The 17,605-nt window shown below is 40.8% G+C and overlaps 1 protein-coding gene across 1 annotated transcript in view; it reads left to right on the top strand.

Moving 5' to 3' along the window:
- The window catches only part of LOC126161033 (dynein beta chain, ciliary-like), a 784,705-nt gene that overhangs the window by 7,182 nt on the left and 759,918 nt on the right, over positions 1-17,605 (top strand). The window contains exon 3 of the mRNA XM_049916954.1: positions 1,379-1,612. Within this exon, the coding sequence (XP_049772911.1) occupies positions 1,379-1,612 (234 nt within the window). The remainder of the gene's footprint in view (positions 1-1,378; positions 1,613-17,605) is intronic.

The following is a 17,605-nucleotide window of genomic DNA, read 5'->3' as shown; positions in this document are numbered from 1 at the left end:
AAGGGAGCAGTGAGAATATTACAATATGTAAAGAATATAACAGCACATTTTGTGGATGCCTCTGTAAGGACCTTGCCATTGTTACACAAGTTTATCAGAACATTTTTTGCTTAATATTGCATATGGCTTGTAATAATATTTAGTTTTGGCTGAAATGGGATTTGCACAATCAAAATACTGTACAGAAAACTAATTTTCATGTAGAGTTTGTCTCATTGTATAGAATAAGAATGCACTTTCAGACCTTGGTGGAAAGTTTTTCAACAAGCTCCAGTCTAACATAAAGCAAGATCAGAAGGAAAAGAAAATCCAGAAGAAAATTAAAAGCTTGAATCATTTAGCCACCCAGTCTACAAATAATCTATGCATCTGGATTAAAGGATTAAAATTTCCAGTTGGCTGCATTGTAAGTGCCAATGTTTAGATGTGTAACTTACAGCAGTGTATTGTAAACAGGTATCTGTTGTTACAAATGAAGGTAAGCATTTTATTCAAAAAATAATAGTGTATTTTTCCAAAGAAAAAAAAGCTACGAGTAGGAGATATACAGATGTTATCTAATAAAACCGAGGGAGGAGCAGTTTTTTAAAGTAATTGACTAGGTTACATTTAGCTGGGATGAGAACAATTAGTATTAAGAATTTAGTGATAGTTTATTGTTAATACAGTGTGCAGATTGAGTTTCTCTTTTTTCATGCATGCCTTGGGTTATTTCAATTCCCTGAAAGGAGCTCATTCTTGTTGTCAAGCCAAAGTAGTCCCATTCTTACGGAACGAGTGCAAGGGAACATATGCAAGAATCCTGCATTCCACTCCTAGGTGAGGTCCTAGTGTAGGTGGTTTGCTGTTGCCTTCCTCTGAGCTGTTAAGCAATGTCAAGTGTGTATCCATGTTGACTTGATGACTGTGTTGAGTCTCGTAAGTGTAGTATTCGGTTTGTGGATGAAGTAAACAAAAAGGATGAAACCCAGTGCTGGCACACAGCATACTCCTTTCGAGTAGCACCAAGGAATCCGTTGAGTTTAGCGTCCCAATCTGCTGGATGGGTCATCATCAACAGCATTGTGTGTCCCTTACTTTATGAGACACTGCAGTGTGGATTACAGAACATGAGGAATGAATAAATGGAGACATTTTTGTGGTCACTTTATCACTAAGCTATGAAAACTGTTTGCTCCAGTAATGACAGTCTTTCAACATTTCATTCTAAGTGAGAGCTGTACAAAAAGCTATTTTTTCTGTAGTTTGCTGATTTTTATGGTAGGTGGTTGCAGCTGTTTTATGTCAATGCCAGTGCTGTAGTCACTCATTTAACTCAGAAAGTATTGACATCTGTTGAACTTGTATTACATTTCTTTCCGCTCTTATTTTGTTACAGAAAATTGTGATGGATTTCTTGGATAAGACAACAGAATATTTGTTAATTGTCACAGTCAATACTGCTGGACAGCTTATACCTATCAACAGTTTCCCAGTTAACAGTAAAACAAAATGTTGTTATTTTATCAAATGTTACAAAGAGCCAGTAACATCTCAGAACTATCAGAAAGTATTGCTTTGTGGAGATATGTCATCAAAACCTATTGATGAGTTATCTGTTTTAGTTGCAGAGGTAAGATGGTGCGTAAAATATTTTTTTAGTTAAAAAATAATGTGACTTAGATGAAAGCAGTGAGCTACTTTGAAACCGAAAGTTCTTGGATATTGGTGCTGCATCACACTCACTCTTATAATCTGGTACTTTGGTTTGCTTGCTGTGCTTGCCTGCGTGGTTCAATTTCATGGAAGAAGGCCTCAGTGTAAAGTCTTTAAGTTGGACTGGAAGATTCTGTATGTAGGATGTGCTATCAATACCCAAGAACTTCTAACATTATCATCAGTGGTCACAAAATGAGCTACTTTATTTTTTGTATCTTATTGAGCAGTGAATAATAACACACAACTTAATCAAAAATAGTCACTTTAAAAATTATTTTTTAGTGAAATCATCCACTTTTGGCTGTTAAAATATTATTTATTACCATTACAATTTAGACATGTTCTCATTTTCAAGCATTATGGGATGTTCTAACCCACCCAATAATATAAAGCTGCCCGCGTCCAGCCGTCCTGATTTAGGTTTTCCGTGATTTCCCTAAATCGCTCCAGGCAAACGCCGGGATGGTTCCTTTGAAAGGGCGCGGCCGACTTCCTTCCCTAATCTGATGAGACCGATGACCTCGCTGTCTGATCTCCTTCCCCAAACAACCCAACCCAATATAAAGCTGTGCCATCTGTGTAAGAGCTGTTGCACTAGGTGTTGTGAATTTATGAGCTATTCCATGTACCATCTACATTACAGAGCTGGAGAAATAATGATGTAAACCCTGAAGTGAACAGCTGATAAATTCACAGCTATTCCATGTATCATATACAGTATAGAGCAGGCGAATAATGATATAAACACTGAAGTGTTTACATATGTGTTATGTACATGGTATATGGAACAGCTGATAAATTCATAACACCTAATGGAACTGCTTTTACACAGCATGACAGAGCTTTATATTATTGAGTAACTTACAGCATCCAGTCCAGTCACTAACATCAGCTATCCCATCAAAGGCAGGGCTACCTGTGAAACCAGTCATGTGGTCTACAAGCTAAGCTGCAACAATTGTGCTGCATTCTTTGTGGGCATGACAACTAACAAGCTGCCTGTCTGCATGAATGGCCACCGACAAACTTTGGCCAAGAAACAAGTGGACCACCCAGTTGCTGAGTGCGCTGCCGAACATGATATCCTTAATTTCAATGACTGCTTCAGAGCTTGTGCCCTATGGATCCTTCCCACCAACACCATCTTTTCTGACGTGCGCAGGTGGGACCTTTCCCTGCAATACATTCTACATTCCCGTAACCCTCCTGGCCTCAATCTCCTTTAGTCACTTACCTCACCCATCCAGCTCTCCCCTGTTCCAATTCCAGTACTACACAGCTGTCATTCCACCACCACACCCAGTCTTTTTATTTCTCTCCTTTTCTGTTACTTCCCCCCCTCCCTACCTCTCACCTGCCCTCCGTCTAGCCTGTAGCACTTCACTGTCTGCCACCCCCACCATACTATCCCTCCCCACCCCAGCCTCCTCCTTACCCCCATCCAGATGCCACTCCCATCATTTACTGGTGCTACTGCTCTGTGTGGTTTCAGTTGCCTGAGACTCCAGTCGTGTGTGTGAGTTGCATTTGCGTGAGTATGTGTGTGTGTGTGTGTGTGTGTGTGTGTGTGTCTATTGTTGACGAAGGCCTTAATGGCCGAAAGCCGCTTGTTTTCACACAGCGTGTGAAGCACTCGTCGTAACAGTGTGACCAACTGCCACACAAACAGAGTTCTGTACTTGTAAAAAAATAGGAGACCTTACTTTTGGGATTACCCTCATACAATTTAAGCTTTTTAACAAAAAGTCCTTCTACCAAAATAGAACAGAAACACATATATTCACGGAAACACAACTCACTCACACAGGGATACTGTGCCTGGCCGGGCCCTGGCAACCATGTGTGCGTGTGTGTGTGTGTGTGTGTGTGTGTGTGTGTGTGTGTGTGTGTGAGCTGTACTTGCTTGGATGTGTGTGCGTCTTTGTGTTCTGTTTTGGAAGGAGGACATTTTGTCCAAAAGCTTAAATGCTTAGCAGTTTTTTCATTGTGTTTCTCTGAAACTCAGTACCTCCTCTACGTGGTTTGTAGCTATCTATCGTTTTCATAATATTGTTGTTATTCCATCCTAGACCTTCCATTATTTAATACAAAATATTCTGAAACACTAAGAAAAATGACAATAATAGCAAAAGTAATGCATAATGGTGAATACATTTATAAATAAAAAAGTCAATCTGATGAAAATATAGAATCATACAAAAATAGAACACTATTATGAAAAGGAAAGTTGGTACTCACCAAGTAGCGGAGATGCTGAGTCGCAGATAGGCACAACAAAAAGTCGTGTGTGAGTTGCGTTTCCATGAGTGTGTGTGTGTGTGTGTGTGTGTGTGTCTGTTGTCTATTGTTGATGAAGGCCTTAAAGTCCGAAAGCTGTAATTGTGAGAGTCTTTTCGTTGTGCCTGTCTGTGACTCAGCATCTCTGCTATATGGTGAGTAGCAACTTTCCTTTTCATATTATAGTTACATTGTATCCTGGATTTTCCATTGTGTAAAAATAGAACACTGTCACAAAAAAATAAGAAAGCAATGAATCACTTGAAAGTAGTCACCACATTTAACAACTTATCACAGGCGTTGCTGCTAACATGATAAACTTAAATAAAAACGCCCAAGACAATTAATATAAAGTAAGTTCATGTAGAGTTCCAGTGAACATCACCTCTGTCTCTCAAGATGTGGTAGCCAAGTCCTTCTTCCAAAATAGAAACACACACACACACACACACACACACACACACACACATTCATGCAAGTGGTGTCCGAGCAACAATCTTAAAGAACAGCACACTAATTGAAATACTTACATACTTATATCACTGCTCACTTCAAGCAGGAACTTTTCCCTGATGTATGGAGAACATCTAAAGTTATCCCAGTACGTAAAAGGTGAGAGAGATAATGTAAATAACTACAGACCCATCACAATTTCCTCTTTCATTTCTAAAACATTAGAAAAAGTTATATATGACAAACTTATGGAATTTGTCAATGAAAACAATATCCTGTGTAATGAATGACATGGATTTGGAAATAACAGGTACCATGTTTTGTGACTTGTAGTGAGTTGTTTAAATGTAGAAGTCTCTTATAGCCCTCGCCCCTCTGCAGTCGGAAAAGAAGTCAGTAGTCAAATATGCGGCACTGCCTAGCAGGACAACAACATCAAGAGGAAAGGCAGTGACTGTGAAATTCAGGAAAGAAAGTAACTGTTATTACAAGGGAACAAGTAAAGACTTGGATCGTGCAATACGTCAATCACTTAAAATCAACTCACAACAAGAAAAACACCTCAATTGAAAGGATAGGAAAATGAGAAATGGAGACGGTATTTGTCACAGTAGACAAGAAAATCGAATCCACCAAAATAGAAATTGAAGCTGCATGTGAGACTGTTTCGGCTAGACTCAGTATCAAGGATGGACATGAAATTATAATACAGTCCTTTTACCGACCACCAGATTCTCCTCTTGACATAACCGAAAACTGTGGAGAAACCCTTAGTTTGCTTGTACATAAGTTCCCTAATTGTACTGCAATAACTGGAGAAGATTTTAATCATCCAGCAATCAATTGGGATTATTGTAGCTTTGTTAGTGGTGGACATGACAAGATATACTGTGAAATGTTACTGAATGCTTTCTCTGAAAAATATGTCAAACAGATAGTTCAGAACCCCATTCATGATGGAAATACGTTAGATCTTATGGCAATCAAACAGACCTAACCTCTTTGAGGAGGCTCACATTGAAACTGGTATCATTGACCATGAGGCAGTTATAGCAACAGTGAATAACAAAACAACTAAAACAAGCAGAAAGATTTGTACATTCAGCAAACTAGACAAAGAAACAGTAGTGTCAAGTCTCAATGAGGAACTTCAAATTTTAGCTCAGGACAGGAGCATGGAGAGGAACTATGGCTTAAATTTAAAAGAATAGTTGACTAAGCACTGGAAAGTTGCTACTCACACAAACGCAACTCACATACGCAACTGGAGTCTCAAACAATTGAAACCACACTGCAAGCAGTGGCACCGGTGCATGATGGGAATGGCGACTGGGTGGGGGTAAGGAGGAGGTTGGGTGGGGATGAGGAGGGATAGTAGAGTAGGGGTGCTGGACAGTGAGATGCTGCAAGTTATACGGAGGACAGGGTAGAAGTGGGGAGAGTGTTAGCGGAAAAGGAGAGAAGTAAAAAGACTGGGTGCGATGGTGGAATGAGGGCTGTATAGTGCTTGACAAGGTGGAGGTCAACATCTAGGAAGGTGGCTAGATGTTGACCTCCAGTTTAAAGATAGCTATATCAGTACCTCTGTCCATATCAAACCTACAAACCATCTGCAATATCTTCACTTCGACAGCTGCCACCTGTTCCTTACCAAGAAGTCTCTTCCACACAGACTAGCCACCCGTGGTCTCCACATCTGCAGTGACGAGCAGTCCCTCTCGAAATTTACTGAGGGTCTCACTGAAGCCTTCACAGACCATAAGTATCCTCCTGACCTTGTACAAAATCAAATCTCCCGTACCTTATCTTTCCAGTCTCCCACCACCTTGCAAAGCCCCACAGTACAGCCTCAGAAGAGCATTCTCCTCATAACTCAGTACCACCCAGGACTGGTCCAACAGAATTACATTCTCTGCCAGGGTTTCAACTACCTCTCGTTGTGCCCTGAAATGAGAAATGTTCTGCCCACTACCCTTTCCTCACCTCCCACAGTGGTATTCTGCCGTCCACCGAACCTACACAATATATTCATCCATCTGGACACAACCCTTGCTCCCAACCCCTTGCCTAATGGCTCATATCCCTGTAATAGACCTAGATGCAAGACCTGCCCCATACATCCTCCCACCACCACATACTCCAGTCCAGTCACAAACATCACGTATCCCATCAAAGGCAGGGCTACCTGTGAAACCAGACTTGTGATCTACAAGTTCAGCTGCAACCACTGCGCTGCATTCTGTGTGGGCAAGACAACCAACAAGCTGATTGTCTGAATGAATGGCCACCAACAAACTGTGGCCCGGAAACAAGCGGACCACACTGTTGCTGAGCATGCTGCCAAACATGACATCCTTCATTTCAATGACTCCTTCACATGGATCCTTCCCACCAACACCAGCTTTCCTGAATCACGCAGGTGGGAACTTTCCCTGCAATAGTCTACGTTCCAGTGACCCTCCTCGACTCAACCTTTGTTAGTCACTGGCCTTACTCATCCACCGCCTTCCCTGTGCCCATTCCAGCATTACACAGCCCTCATTCCACCACCACACCCAGTCTTTTCACTTGTCTACTTTTCTGATCCCCCCCCCCCCCTCCTTCCAACCTCTCCCCTGCCCTTTCGTGTAACCCTGCAGCCCTATCCTACTATACCCCCCCCACCCCCCGCCGACCCAGCCTCCTCCTTATCCCCACCGTCACCACTTCCATCATTCACACTGGTGCTGCTGCTCACAGTGTGGTTTCAGTTGCCTGAGACTGCAGTTGTGAGTGTGAGTTGCATTTGCTGGAGTGTGTGTATGGGTTTCTGTCATCTGTTTTTGATGAAGGCCTTGCTGGCCGAAAGCTTTTTTGTGACAGTTTTTTTGTTTTGTCTATCTGCGACTCAGCATCTCTGCTGTATGGTGAGTAGCAACTTTCGTTTTCATATAATTTTTACATTCCATCCTGGATTTTCCATTGTTTGACTATGCATTGGATAGATATGTACCCAATAGAACAGTTCATGATGGGAGAGATCCTCCATGGTATAGAGTCACTATAAAGAAACTTACAAAGAAACAGAGACTACTGCATCATATGTGCAAACAAAGCCTAGTGCTATGGATAGAAAGATGCAGTGACAGTGAAGAGAGCATTGTGTGAAGCCTTCAGTGACTATCTTAGCAGAACAGTGTCAAATGGTCTTTCACAAAACCCAAAGAAATTATGGTTGTATGTAAACGCTGTTAGTGGCACCAAAATTACTGTTCACTCACTCATAAATAAGACAGGAAATCAAATGGAGAGTAGTAAAGCAAAATCAGAAATGCTTAACCCTGTTTTCAAATGTTCCTTTACGTAGGTAAACCTACAAGTACTGCCCAGATTTAATCCTCATACAACTGAAAAGATGAGTGAAATAAATATTAGTGTCAGGAGTGTTGGGAAACAGCTGAAATTGTTAAAAGTGAATAAATGCCCAGGGCCCAATGGAATCCATATAAAATTCAATACTGAATTTGTGGCTGAGCTAGCATCTCTTCTGACTGTAATCTTTCATAGATCCCTTGAACAAAAACCTGTGCCCAGTAGGTGGAAGAAAACACAGGCCACACCCATTTACAAGAAGGGCAGCAGAAGTGATCCACGAAACTGTTGTCCAGTATCCTTGACACCGATTTCTTGTAGAATCTTAGAACATATTCTGAGCTCAAATGTAATTAGATATCTTGAACAGAATGATCTGCTCCATGCCAACCAGTATGGATTACAAAAACATCAATCAAGTCAAACCAAAGTCACACTTTTCTCATATGGAATCCTGAAAGACATGGATCAAGGCAGTCAGGTAGTTGCAGTATTTCTCAATTCCCGAAAGAGTACTGCACTTATGCTTATTATCAAAAATATGATCATCTGAGGTATCAGACGAAATACATGACTGGATTGAGAATTTCTTGGTAGGGAGGTCACAGTATGTTATTTTGGATGGAGAGTCATCGACATGTGTAAAAGTAACTTCAGGTGCATCCCTGGGGATGGTGTTGGATCCCTTGTTGTTCATAATGTGTATTAATGATGTAACAGACAATATTAATAGTAGCTTCAGACTTTTTGCAGGTGATTCAATTATCTGTAGCTAAGTGCAGTCCGAATGGAGCTGTACAAATATTTAGTTAGATATTGATAAATTCAAAGTGGTGCAATGATTGGTAACTTGCTTTAAATGCTCAAAACTGTAAAACTGAGCACTTTGCAAAATGAAAAAACTTAGTAGCCTGTGAATATAATATTATTGTGTCATATTTGAATCTGTAAACTCATACAAATACTTGGGTCCAACACCTAGTAGGGTCATTAAGTGGAGTGTTCATATAGTCTCAGTCGTGGGTAAAGTAGGCATCAGCCTTTGGTTTATTGGTAGAATACAGGGGAAATGCAATCAGTCTGCAAAGGAGGTTGCTTACAAATCCACACATGCGACACATCCTAGAATATTGCTCAGATGTGTGGGACACATACCAAACAGGACTAACAGTGGATATTGAATGTATAGAGAGAAGGGCAGCTTGAATGGTCACAGGTTTGTATGACACATGGGAGAGTGTCACTGAGATGAAGTGTTGAAAGAACTGGACTGGCAGACTCTTGAAGATAGACATAAACTATCTCGAGGAAGTTTACTGACAAGTTAGTTAGTTACTTGCTTACAAATCCACACATGCGACACATCCTAGAATATTGCTCAGATGTGTGGGACACATACCAAACAGGACTAACAGTGGATATTGAATGTATAGAGAGAAGGGCAGCTTGAATGGTCACAGGTTTGTATGACACATGGGAGAGTGTCACTGAGATGAAGTGTTGAAAGAACTGGACTGGCAGACTCTTGAAGATAGACATAAACTATCTCGAGGAAGTTTACTGACAAGTTAGTTAGTTACTTACATGTTCCATAGATCACTTGAACAATTCTTTTATCAAAATAATGCAGAATGAGTCAGTTTACAGGATTAGTGTTGACATTAATGAACATATTATATGTTAATGGAATAGAAGGAGTTGTCCAGGAGAAATGATTTTAAATTAGATTTTTTAAACATTGCTTCACTACCTATCAAACACTTTGTTATTGGGCAAATGATCAAATATTTTTTATTGCTGTCTGTTGAACACTCTGAGCCACTGACAGCTTTAACAGTGGGTAATAAAGGTCATTTTTCCCTCTAGTGTTGCAGATCCCTATTCTTCTCAAGAACTAGCTTCAAATGATGACTCCAGGAATACTGCAACCCCCTACATATCACTCCCCTAGGAATCGTGAACATAAGATTGGAATAATTACAGCAGACAGAGTCTGTTAAACAATAATTTTTCCCAAACTCCACACATGAATGGAATGGGAAAATGCCCAATAACTGGTACAGTGAGATGTACCCTCTGCCATGAATGTCACAATGGTTTGCAGAGTATAGCCACAGATAGACGCAATGCACTTTTTATGCCAATTTTTCGTATAAAGTGTAATGTGCCTAATGCAGAAATAGATTGATTAACAATACATTGTACGCTGTGGGAAAAAATGTTATACAGTACTACTGTGTTACAGTATACCTTAGCTGTTCATGACTATAAAAGGACACTACTTTTAATATGAAAATAGTTAGCCCTGACAATGCTGTTATGTGAAAGATATGATTGTTTTCCCCTTAAAGAATGGTTTTACCAGGTGAGGTCAAGCATTCCAAAGAAATGCCTTACCTGCATTATTTTCTGCCAGTTTCAGTTGACTTGTAAAACCTTGAGTGACAACATGACTTTGAACAAAAAGTATGTGTTCCCAACACTTGACAAAAAGATTAAGGTAATCGAGATGAATGAGAAAGACAAAGTCTTTGTGGGCAACTTACATTTTTCTGGACCCATGTTGCAGTGTGAGGCTTCAAAAGTTGCTGAAGAGCTTGAGAATATGGAGTTCAAAGCATCTACAGGATGGCTGGCCAGTTTCAAAGCTAGACATGTCGGGGCAAGTGAAGTGTGTGGGAAGCTAAGGATGTGCAAGAAAATGTAGCACCAGAATGGAAGCCAGTACTGCACAATCTAATTGTGAATTATGATGCAAAAGACATGTTCATTGCCAATGAATGGGACAGTTTTATCGCACACTCCCTTCAAAATTGTTAGCAATTCAAGGTGAAAAGTGCATCAGTGGAAAATGTCCAAGGAAAGACTCACTGTACTGCTGTGTGCAAACATGTTGAGTGAACTGGAGAAGCCACTGGTGATTGGAAAGGTAGCAAAAACCCATTGTTTTGGGAATATAGACATCAGTAAACTTCGTGTCGCATGACAAAGCTACATAAGAAGGTGTGCATTATAAATAGTTCAATGGAAGAGTTGCTGGGCTCTTTCATTGCCAAAATGAAAAAAGGAAATCTCTAAGTTCTCCTTTCCATAGACAGTGCAACCTGCCACTCAGAAGTCAAGTTATCAGATTGAAATTGACTTAGTTCCCACCAGGTTCAACCAGTCTCTCACAACCCATGGACCAGGAGGTTATTTATGCATTCAAGTTCCATTATAGGCGATTATTGATGTAGCCGCTTATTCTTTGCGACTGAAAGTGTGTTTGCTCTTGCACAGTTAGTTCCTGTCCTGGATGTAGTAAACTGTATTGGCTTAGCAGTAAGGGAAATAAAGCCCGAAGCTGTCATCAAGTGCTTGAAGAAAGCAGGGTTTGGAAGTGATGGACAAGATGCTTCTTTACTCGTCAAAGCTCAAGAAAATCCTGCAGCAGTTGCTGAATTAATTCAACTGAAAAACATTTCATGTAGTCCAGATGACTATGTTCAGAGTGATGACTTTCTGTCTACTCGCTTCTCTTCTACTTTGGCAACAGATGTAATAGACATCAGCAACATATAAAATGTTGAGGAGGGCTTATGCAAGAGGAGGAGGAGCAAAATAATGTCCATAGAAAAATTAACAAGCTTGAAGAAGCAATAGCATGCATAACAGTGTTTTGCAATTTGCAACAAACATAAATTCTCCCAAGCAGGTGGATCTACTGTATAGTACAAAAAATTTCGTAGAAAAAACAGTTCTGAACAGGAAATTCAAAGAGGTTTCCCTCCTTGATATGTGGTAAAAAAAAGTTAAATGTAAATTAAACAAACACAGGAATAATGTGTGTGTGTGTGTGTGTGTGTGTGTGTGTGTGTGTGTGTACAACAATATATGAATCTGAAGTTAAAGACCACCTACTGTACAAGAGTAAAGGTAAGTAAATATGTAGAAAGCTACAAATTTATACTTGTGTGCATAGCACTTGACAAATTTTTTGTAACCTAGTGTGTTCTGTGTAATCTAGAAACTTTTCCAGTTTGGAAAATTATTTTAGTCCCATGCGATTCCATTTTGAGCAAGTTGTACTGTAAATACTTAATGTATGAAGTGTTTTATTGTAATCTTAAATAAGGAAGCATAGAAATTACTTTTGCCTGTATACTTGTAAACTGACTTGTACAATGTCTTATGCATAAGCTACTTTTGTAGACAATAGGCCCAATAAAATATAATTTGCATTCAGTCGATCCACAAAGATAGCAGTTGCAGACTTCACAGCATATGTAGGCAGGGTACTGGAAAATCAGAAACAAGTCTGTAGTATCTTCCTTGACTTATCAAAGACTTCTGCTTGCGTGTGTCAGAGACTTCTATTAGAAAAATTTAACTGGTATGGCATAAGAGGCAGAACAGTAAATGTTATCAAGTCATTTATTGAAAAAAGGCAAGAATATGTAGGGATAACATACAAACATGGAAACAGAATCGAAAATGTGCATTCAGTATTCAAAGAGCTATAATATGGTATACTCCAACATTTGGTATTGGGACCATATTACTATTTATTCTATATGTAGATGACATACCAGAAGCTGTAAAGGAAACAGTGATCATGTATGCTGATGATATATCTCCAGTAACCACCAGCGAATCTGCAAAGGATCTAGAAATTAGGACACGTTCAGAAATGGATTTGGCTCACAAATATTTTGTGTGTGTGTGTGTGTGTGTGTGTGTGTGAGAGAGAGAGAGAGAGAGAGAGAGAGAGTGGGGGGGGGGGATGCAGTCTTTTTATAAATGGAGCAAATAAGGCAATCAAACCAGACAACATTGATATCATGTTGAGGAGTCAAATATTTGAGAAGTTCATTGCAGCAAGTTTCTGTGGGTGATGGTAGACAGTTTCATGTTGTGGAAAGTTCATATGAATAAAATCTGTTCAAAAATTAGCACATATATTTTCTCCTGCAAATCCAATGGTCCACCTGTGTGGCATACAGCACACTTACTAGCACTGGCTATCTTGCGTGTCACTAATGAAACAATTGACGAGATGCTGCAAACTGGAGTAGCAGACAGAAGTGACAATACAGTGCTGTGCAAGTCATGTGGTTTTCACATTTAATTTTGTAACACTGTCAAAGTGTTTCCATGCTGGCTGCCAAAGGTGCTGTATTCTGTGATGCTTATGCACTTACTCTTAGAATAGTTTTTTATTCCTTTGTTAATTAGCTATAGAGTTGCTTTTGACTGTTGTATGTTCTAGTTGTTGGGTCAATTCTCCTTCCATGTAAAATGCCTCCAACATTCGTCATTTACCAACTCTCTGTACATCAGAGTAAAGTGTTGCTGAATCTGATGTGAAGAGTCTTTTATTATATTGCTGGCTAATAATATGTGCATAGTAATTTGTTCAGACAGCCACAGACACAAGTCCTTACCAACAATGGTGATCATGACATGATAGAATTAGCGACATTATATCACAGGAAGGACCTGCGTTCAACATGATGTATGCATTGATGAAGCCCGTGCCTTTAGTATCATTTGCCACTATTTTGGCCACATAACTCAGCATTATGATTTTTGCAGGTGGAAGCAAGCTTTCTCTATGCTGGAATAATTGCAGATGCAACTAAATTCACCAGCTGGATCAGAAATACGGAACGGAGATCGAAGATGTAATCACCACTTTGCCTACGATGAATGCAGATGAGAAGTTAAAAATGAAACTGACATGACAGGTTTCCACTTCACAGGAAGAAGACATCAGACAAGTTCTAACCCAATAAGACATTGGTGACAAAAGATGTTCACAATATTTATGACACCTGCTGAGTGAGGTGGACGTGGGAGCCGTGCCTGATAGTCTTTTGCACACACTGTAGAGTAATTGCTCTGCCACCACAGGTGAAAGGCATTATTGTGTCACAAACCGGCATGCCCTTAGATGCTGTAGTGGAGTTAGTTGACAACTTTTATGCTATAACACCTGCACCAGTGATACAGTTATGGTGGTGTGCAACAGCTTGTCGTTGCACATGGTAACACTGGCCGATTATGACATGTTTTCCGCCAGAGTGGATCTACTAACCAAGAAGATGGAAGAATTATTGACTAGGGGTGACTGCAGCAGAGACAGGGGTTATTATTGCAAGAGATCAAGGAGCCGCTCATCTTCCGCTTTGTCGACGTCAGATACTGACAAGCCCGCTGTTGGCTGGTATCACAGCAGATTTGGGGACCTGGGAGGCAAGGTACAATTCTATGTTCATTCCCAAATGCTGGTGGCAATCAGATGTAGACATGCTGATCAGTTTCTGGGCATCGTGTCAGTGCCTATTCATCAGTGACTGTAAATCTGGGCAGAAATAACGTGTATAAGGGGAATTCAAATGAAACCCAGTCACTAGTGTAGAGCAAGGGTAATGATTTTATTGACTCAATAATGTAGTTAATAATGTAGTTATACACAGTACACAAACTCAAAAATAGTCGCCAAAACTGTTGGCACATTTATCCCATTGTGACACTAGCCTGTCGATTCAATCCTTGAAGAAACTAGTAGGCTGCTGTAAGATCCAGGCCTGAAACCAATCTCACACTTCATTGTGCAACTGATAACACAAAGTAACCAATGGATCTTGTCAACAGTGATTCTGCTGTTGTCCAAGACTGAAAGCATTCACTTCCGCAACCATTTCCAGTGTGATGACACAATGAGCCTGGCCAGGATGAGCATCATCTTCTAGTGACTTGCGCCTCTCAAGGAATCTTTTGTGCCATTCCATGACACTTGAACAACTCAGAATGTACTCACCATACACAGCCTTCATCCATCGACACATTTCACGGCCTCCAGCTCTGACCGCCGTCAAAAATCGAATCACTCCTTGTTGTTCCTGGTTACTCGCCTGCATGTTCGGTAGTGTACGATAACTTGTGTGACCACCTTCTCTTCATCGTGAAACCACACTGTCGCTATGCAGCATCAAACGGTGCGCACATATCAATCTTCCTACCAATAGATGGCGCTATCATACCCGCAGCTATGTGGTGCCACCTTACGTGTAAGGCAAAGGTAGACGCACTGACCGGGTTTCGTTTGAATGAACCTAATAGATACTGGTTTTTACTTAATGTGTGTTCCTGTCCATGAAGATGCACAGAAAATGGATCTGTACTGCCTTCTGCCTGACTTGTCATCAATTCAGCTATACCAATGTACGGAATGCTATGAATCAGCCTGGACCTTGGACTACAGTGTGACTTAACATGGGATTTCGCGGTTGCAGACGTGTCAGAACCCATAATAGGTGTGGATGTTTTGGCACATTATCAACTGCTTCCTGACATAGTGAATATGTGGCTTGTCAATGGCGTCATTGGGTTAATAGCTGAAGGTTTTCGTTGAGATGGGGCAGTGCACACAGCTCAGCTCATGCAAGACACCAGTGGTGAGTATGCTGAGATTCCCAACACTGGCAAGACCTCCGGGAGCACCAAAGGAGATACCCCATGACACTGTGCATCACATACAGTCTCATGCTGATCTTGCCGCTTGGTACCAGGTCGACTTGCCGCAAAAAAAGCGGAATTTGATGGCATGATTTGTGAATGTAAGATGCGGCTGTTGAGTTGGCCCTGGTCATGTCCACTACACTTAGTACCAAAGCAGAATGGTGGATGGCACCCTTGTAGTGACTGTTGGGCTGTAAAAGCTAGAACTGTCCCTGATCGTTATCCCGTCCCATTGCTTTGGGAGTATAATTATGCATTGTGTGGCATGACTGGATTCATTGTTTGAGACTGTGCAAAGGCATATAAGCAGATTCTGTTGGCGGGAGCACACACACAAAAGATAGCCCTTATTACTCCTTTTAGCCTTTTTGAGAGTTGGTTCATAACATTTGGCTCGCGAGATGCAGCGCAAATGTGGCAAAGATTCATCGACTCCATGCTACAAGGGCTAAAACTTTGTTTTGCTTATCTCAGTGACATTTTGTTCTTTTCTATCTCTGTGGAGCAACATTAGCAGCATCTTATCAAAGTGTTCAGAAGATTGGAATGGTACGGCATTGTTCTATATAGCCCAAAGTATGCCTTCAGCCTGGCACAAGTTGGTTTTTTGAGCCACAGCGTCACACCATCAAGTTCGCTGCCCATGCCGGAGAAAGGTGGAGCCATTCTGCAGATGACCTGGCCAAAGACCTGCAAGGTACTACGTCATTCCCACAGTGTCCTCAATTTCTATTGGCGACATCTACCTCATGCACCAGAGTTGCAAGCACTGTTAACAGCGGTATTCACTGACACAAAGGGCAAGGGAAACTCACCAGTTTCATGAATGGATGAAATGATCTTGGCTTTTGAAACAACTGACTGCACCACTTGCAATGGCAGTTGATGCGAGTCAGATGGCAGTCAGCACGGCACTGCAACAACTTTGTGATGGAGCATGACAGCCATTAGGATTCTTCTGGAATGAGCTATCTCCGTCTCAACAGAAATGGAATGCCAATGACAGTGATCTAGGAAGCCATTAAATATTCACGATCTCAAGTGGAGGCCAGAGAATCTACCATCTCTACTGACCATAAGCTGCTCGCATATGCCTTCCGACAGAAAAACATGAATTGTTCACCTTGGAGGCACAACCTGTTGATCTACATTTCTCAGTGCAGCACAGATATAGAACACATCTCTGGAATATAGTGGCTGACTGCCTCTCCCACATTGAGACCATCACTCGTTTCATGGATTTTACAGAACTCGTGGCAGCACAACAGTCAGACCGGAAGCTGGACGACCTGCTTAAAGACTCTGAAACATCGCTGAAATTTCAGACAGTAGAGTTTCCTGGCGCCAATGCCAGGTTGTACTGCAAAGTTTTCTGTGACAACTCTCACCCTTTCCTACCCAAGCACTAGGCGTTGGATTTTGTTAATAGACATTACTTGCACCATCTAGGAGTTGGTGCAGCAACACGACAATCAGCAAAGTCAACAGATGTGCATTCACCAGTGGGCAATTTTCTGGATACAACAGCTCAATTTGCACACATTCATATCAGTGTGCTCGGCCCCTTACTTCCAAGGAATGGCCAACGTTAGTTATTAACACTGATAGACTGCTTCTCCCACTGGCCAGAAGGTGCACCAGTAGACATCATCTCAACAGAGACCTTAGGTTCCACCTTTGTTTCTAGTTGGGTGTTACACTTTGGCTGCTATTAGCATGAATCCGACAGTTGAGTCGGTGATATTGTATGGTTACAGGCTGTTTGCTGGTAAGAACAAAGACATGACTTGCAGAATACCACAGAAGCAAACAGCCTCTAACTATATAACATTGCTGGCTCTACTGTCAATACAGCTGTCAAGCAACATCATTATGAAATAAACTGTCATAATTAAACATCATCACAAATAACTGCTCCAGCGAAAGTTTAACACCTACTATAGCTCCACCAACAGCAAAGGACCAAACTTATACAGTAATGTGACAGCAACTGAGACATCGATGTCATATGGATGTCAAGACCACCTGATATATGTAACAAATCATAATTCTATAATACATTAAATTGTCTAACTCAGAATTTAAAATATTGTACCAAATGATGTGCTTTCCACAGATAACCTGAAGATGGCAATCGTGCCAGAATAGGCATATTGTAATAAACGATATATTCAAACACAGCAGCATTTTGGACTCATAGCATAATATATAAATTGTAAAATTTCTGCACAGTCTTCTTACATTCTGCTCATTAAATAATTTAAATATTTGACTACATTGACTTATATTGGTATACAAATTTAAATATTTGTCATTTTTTACA

The sequence above is a fragment of the Schistocerca cancellata genome, chromosome 2 (assembly GCF_023864275.1).
Source record: "Schistocerca cancellata isolate TAMUIC-IGC-003103 chromosome 2, iqSchCanc2.1, whole genome shotgun sequence".
Lineage (NCBI taxonomy): Eukaryota > Metazoa > Arthropoda > Insecta > Orthoptera > Acrididae > Schistocerca > Schistocerca cancellata.
This window is presented reverse-complemented; position numbering and strand designations above follow the sequence as displayed.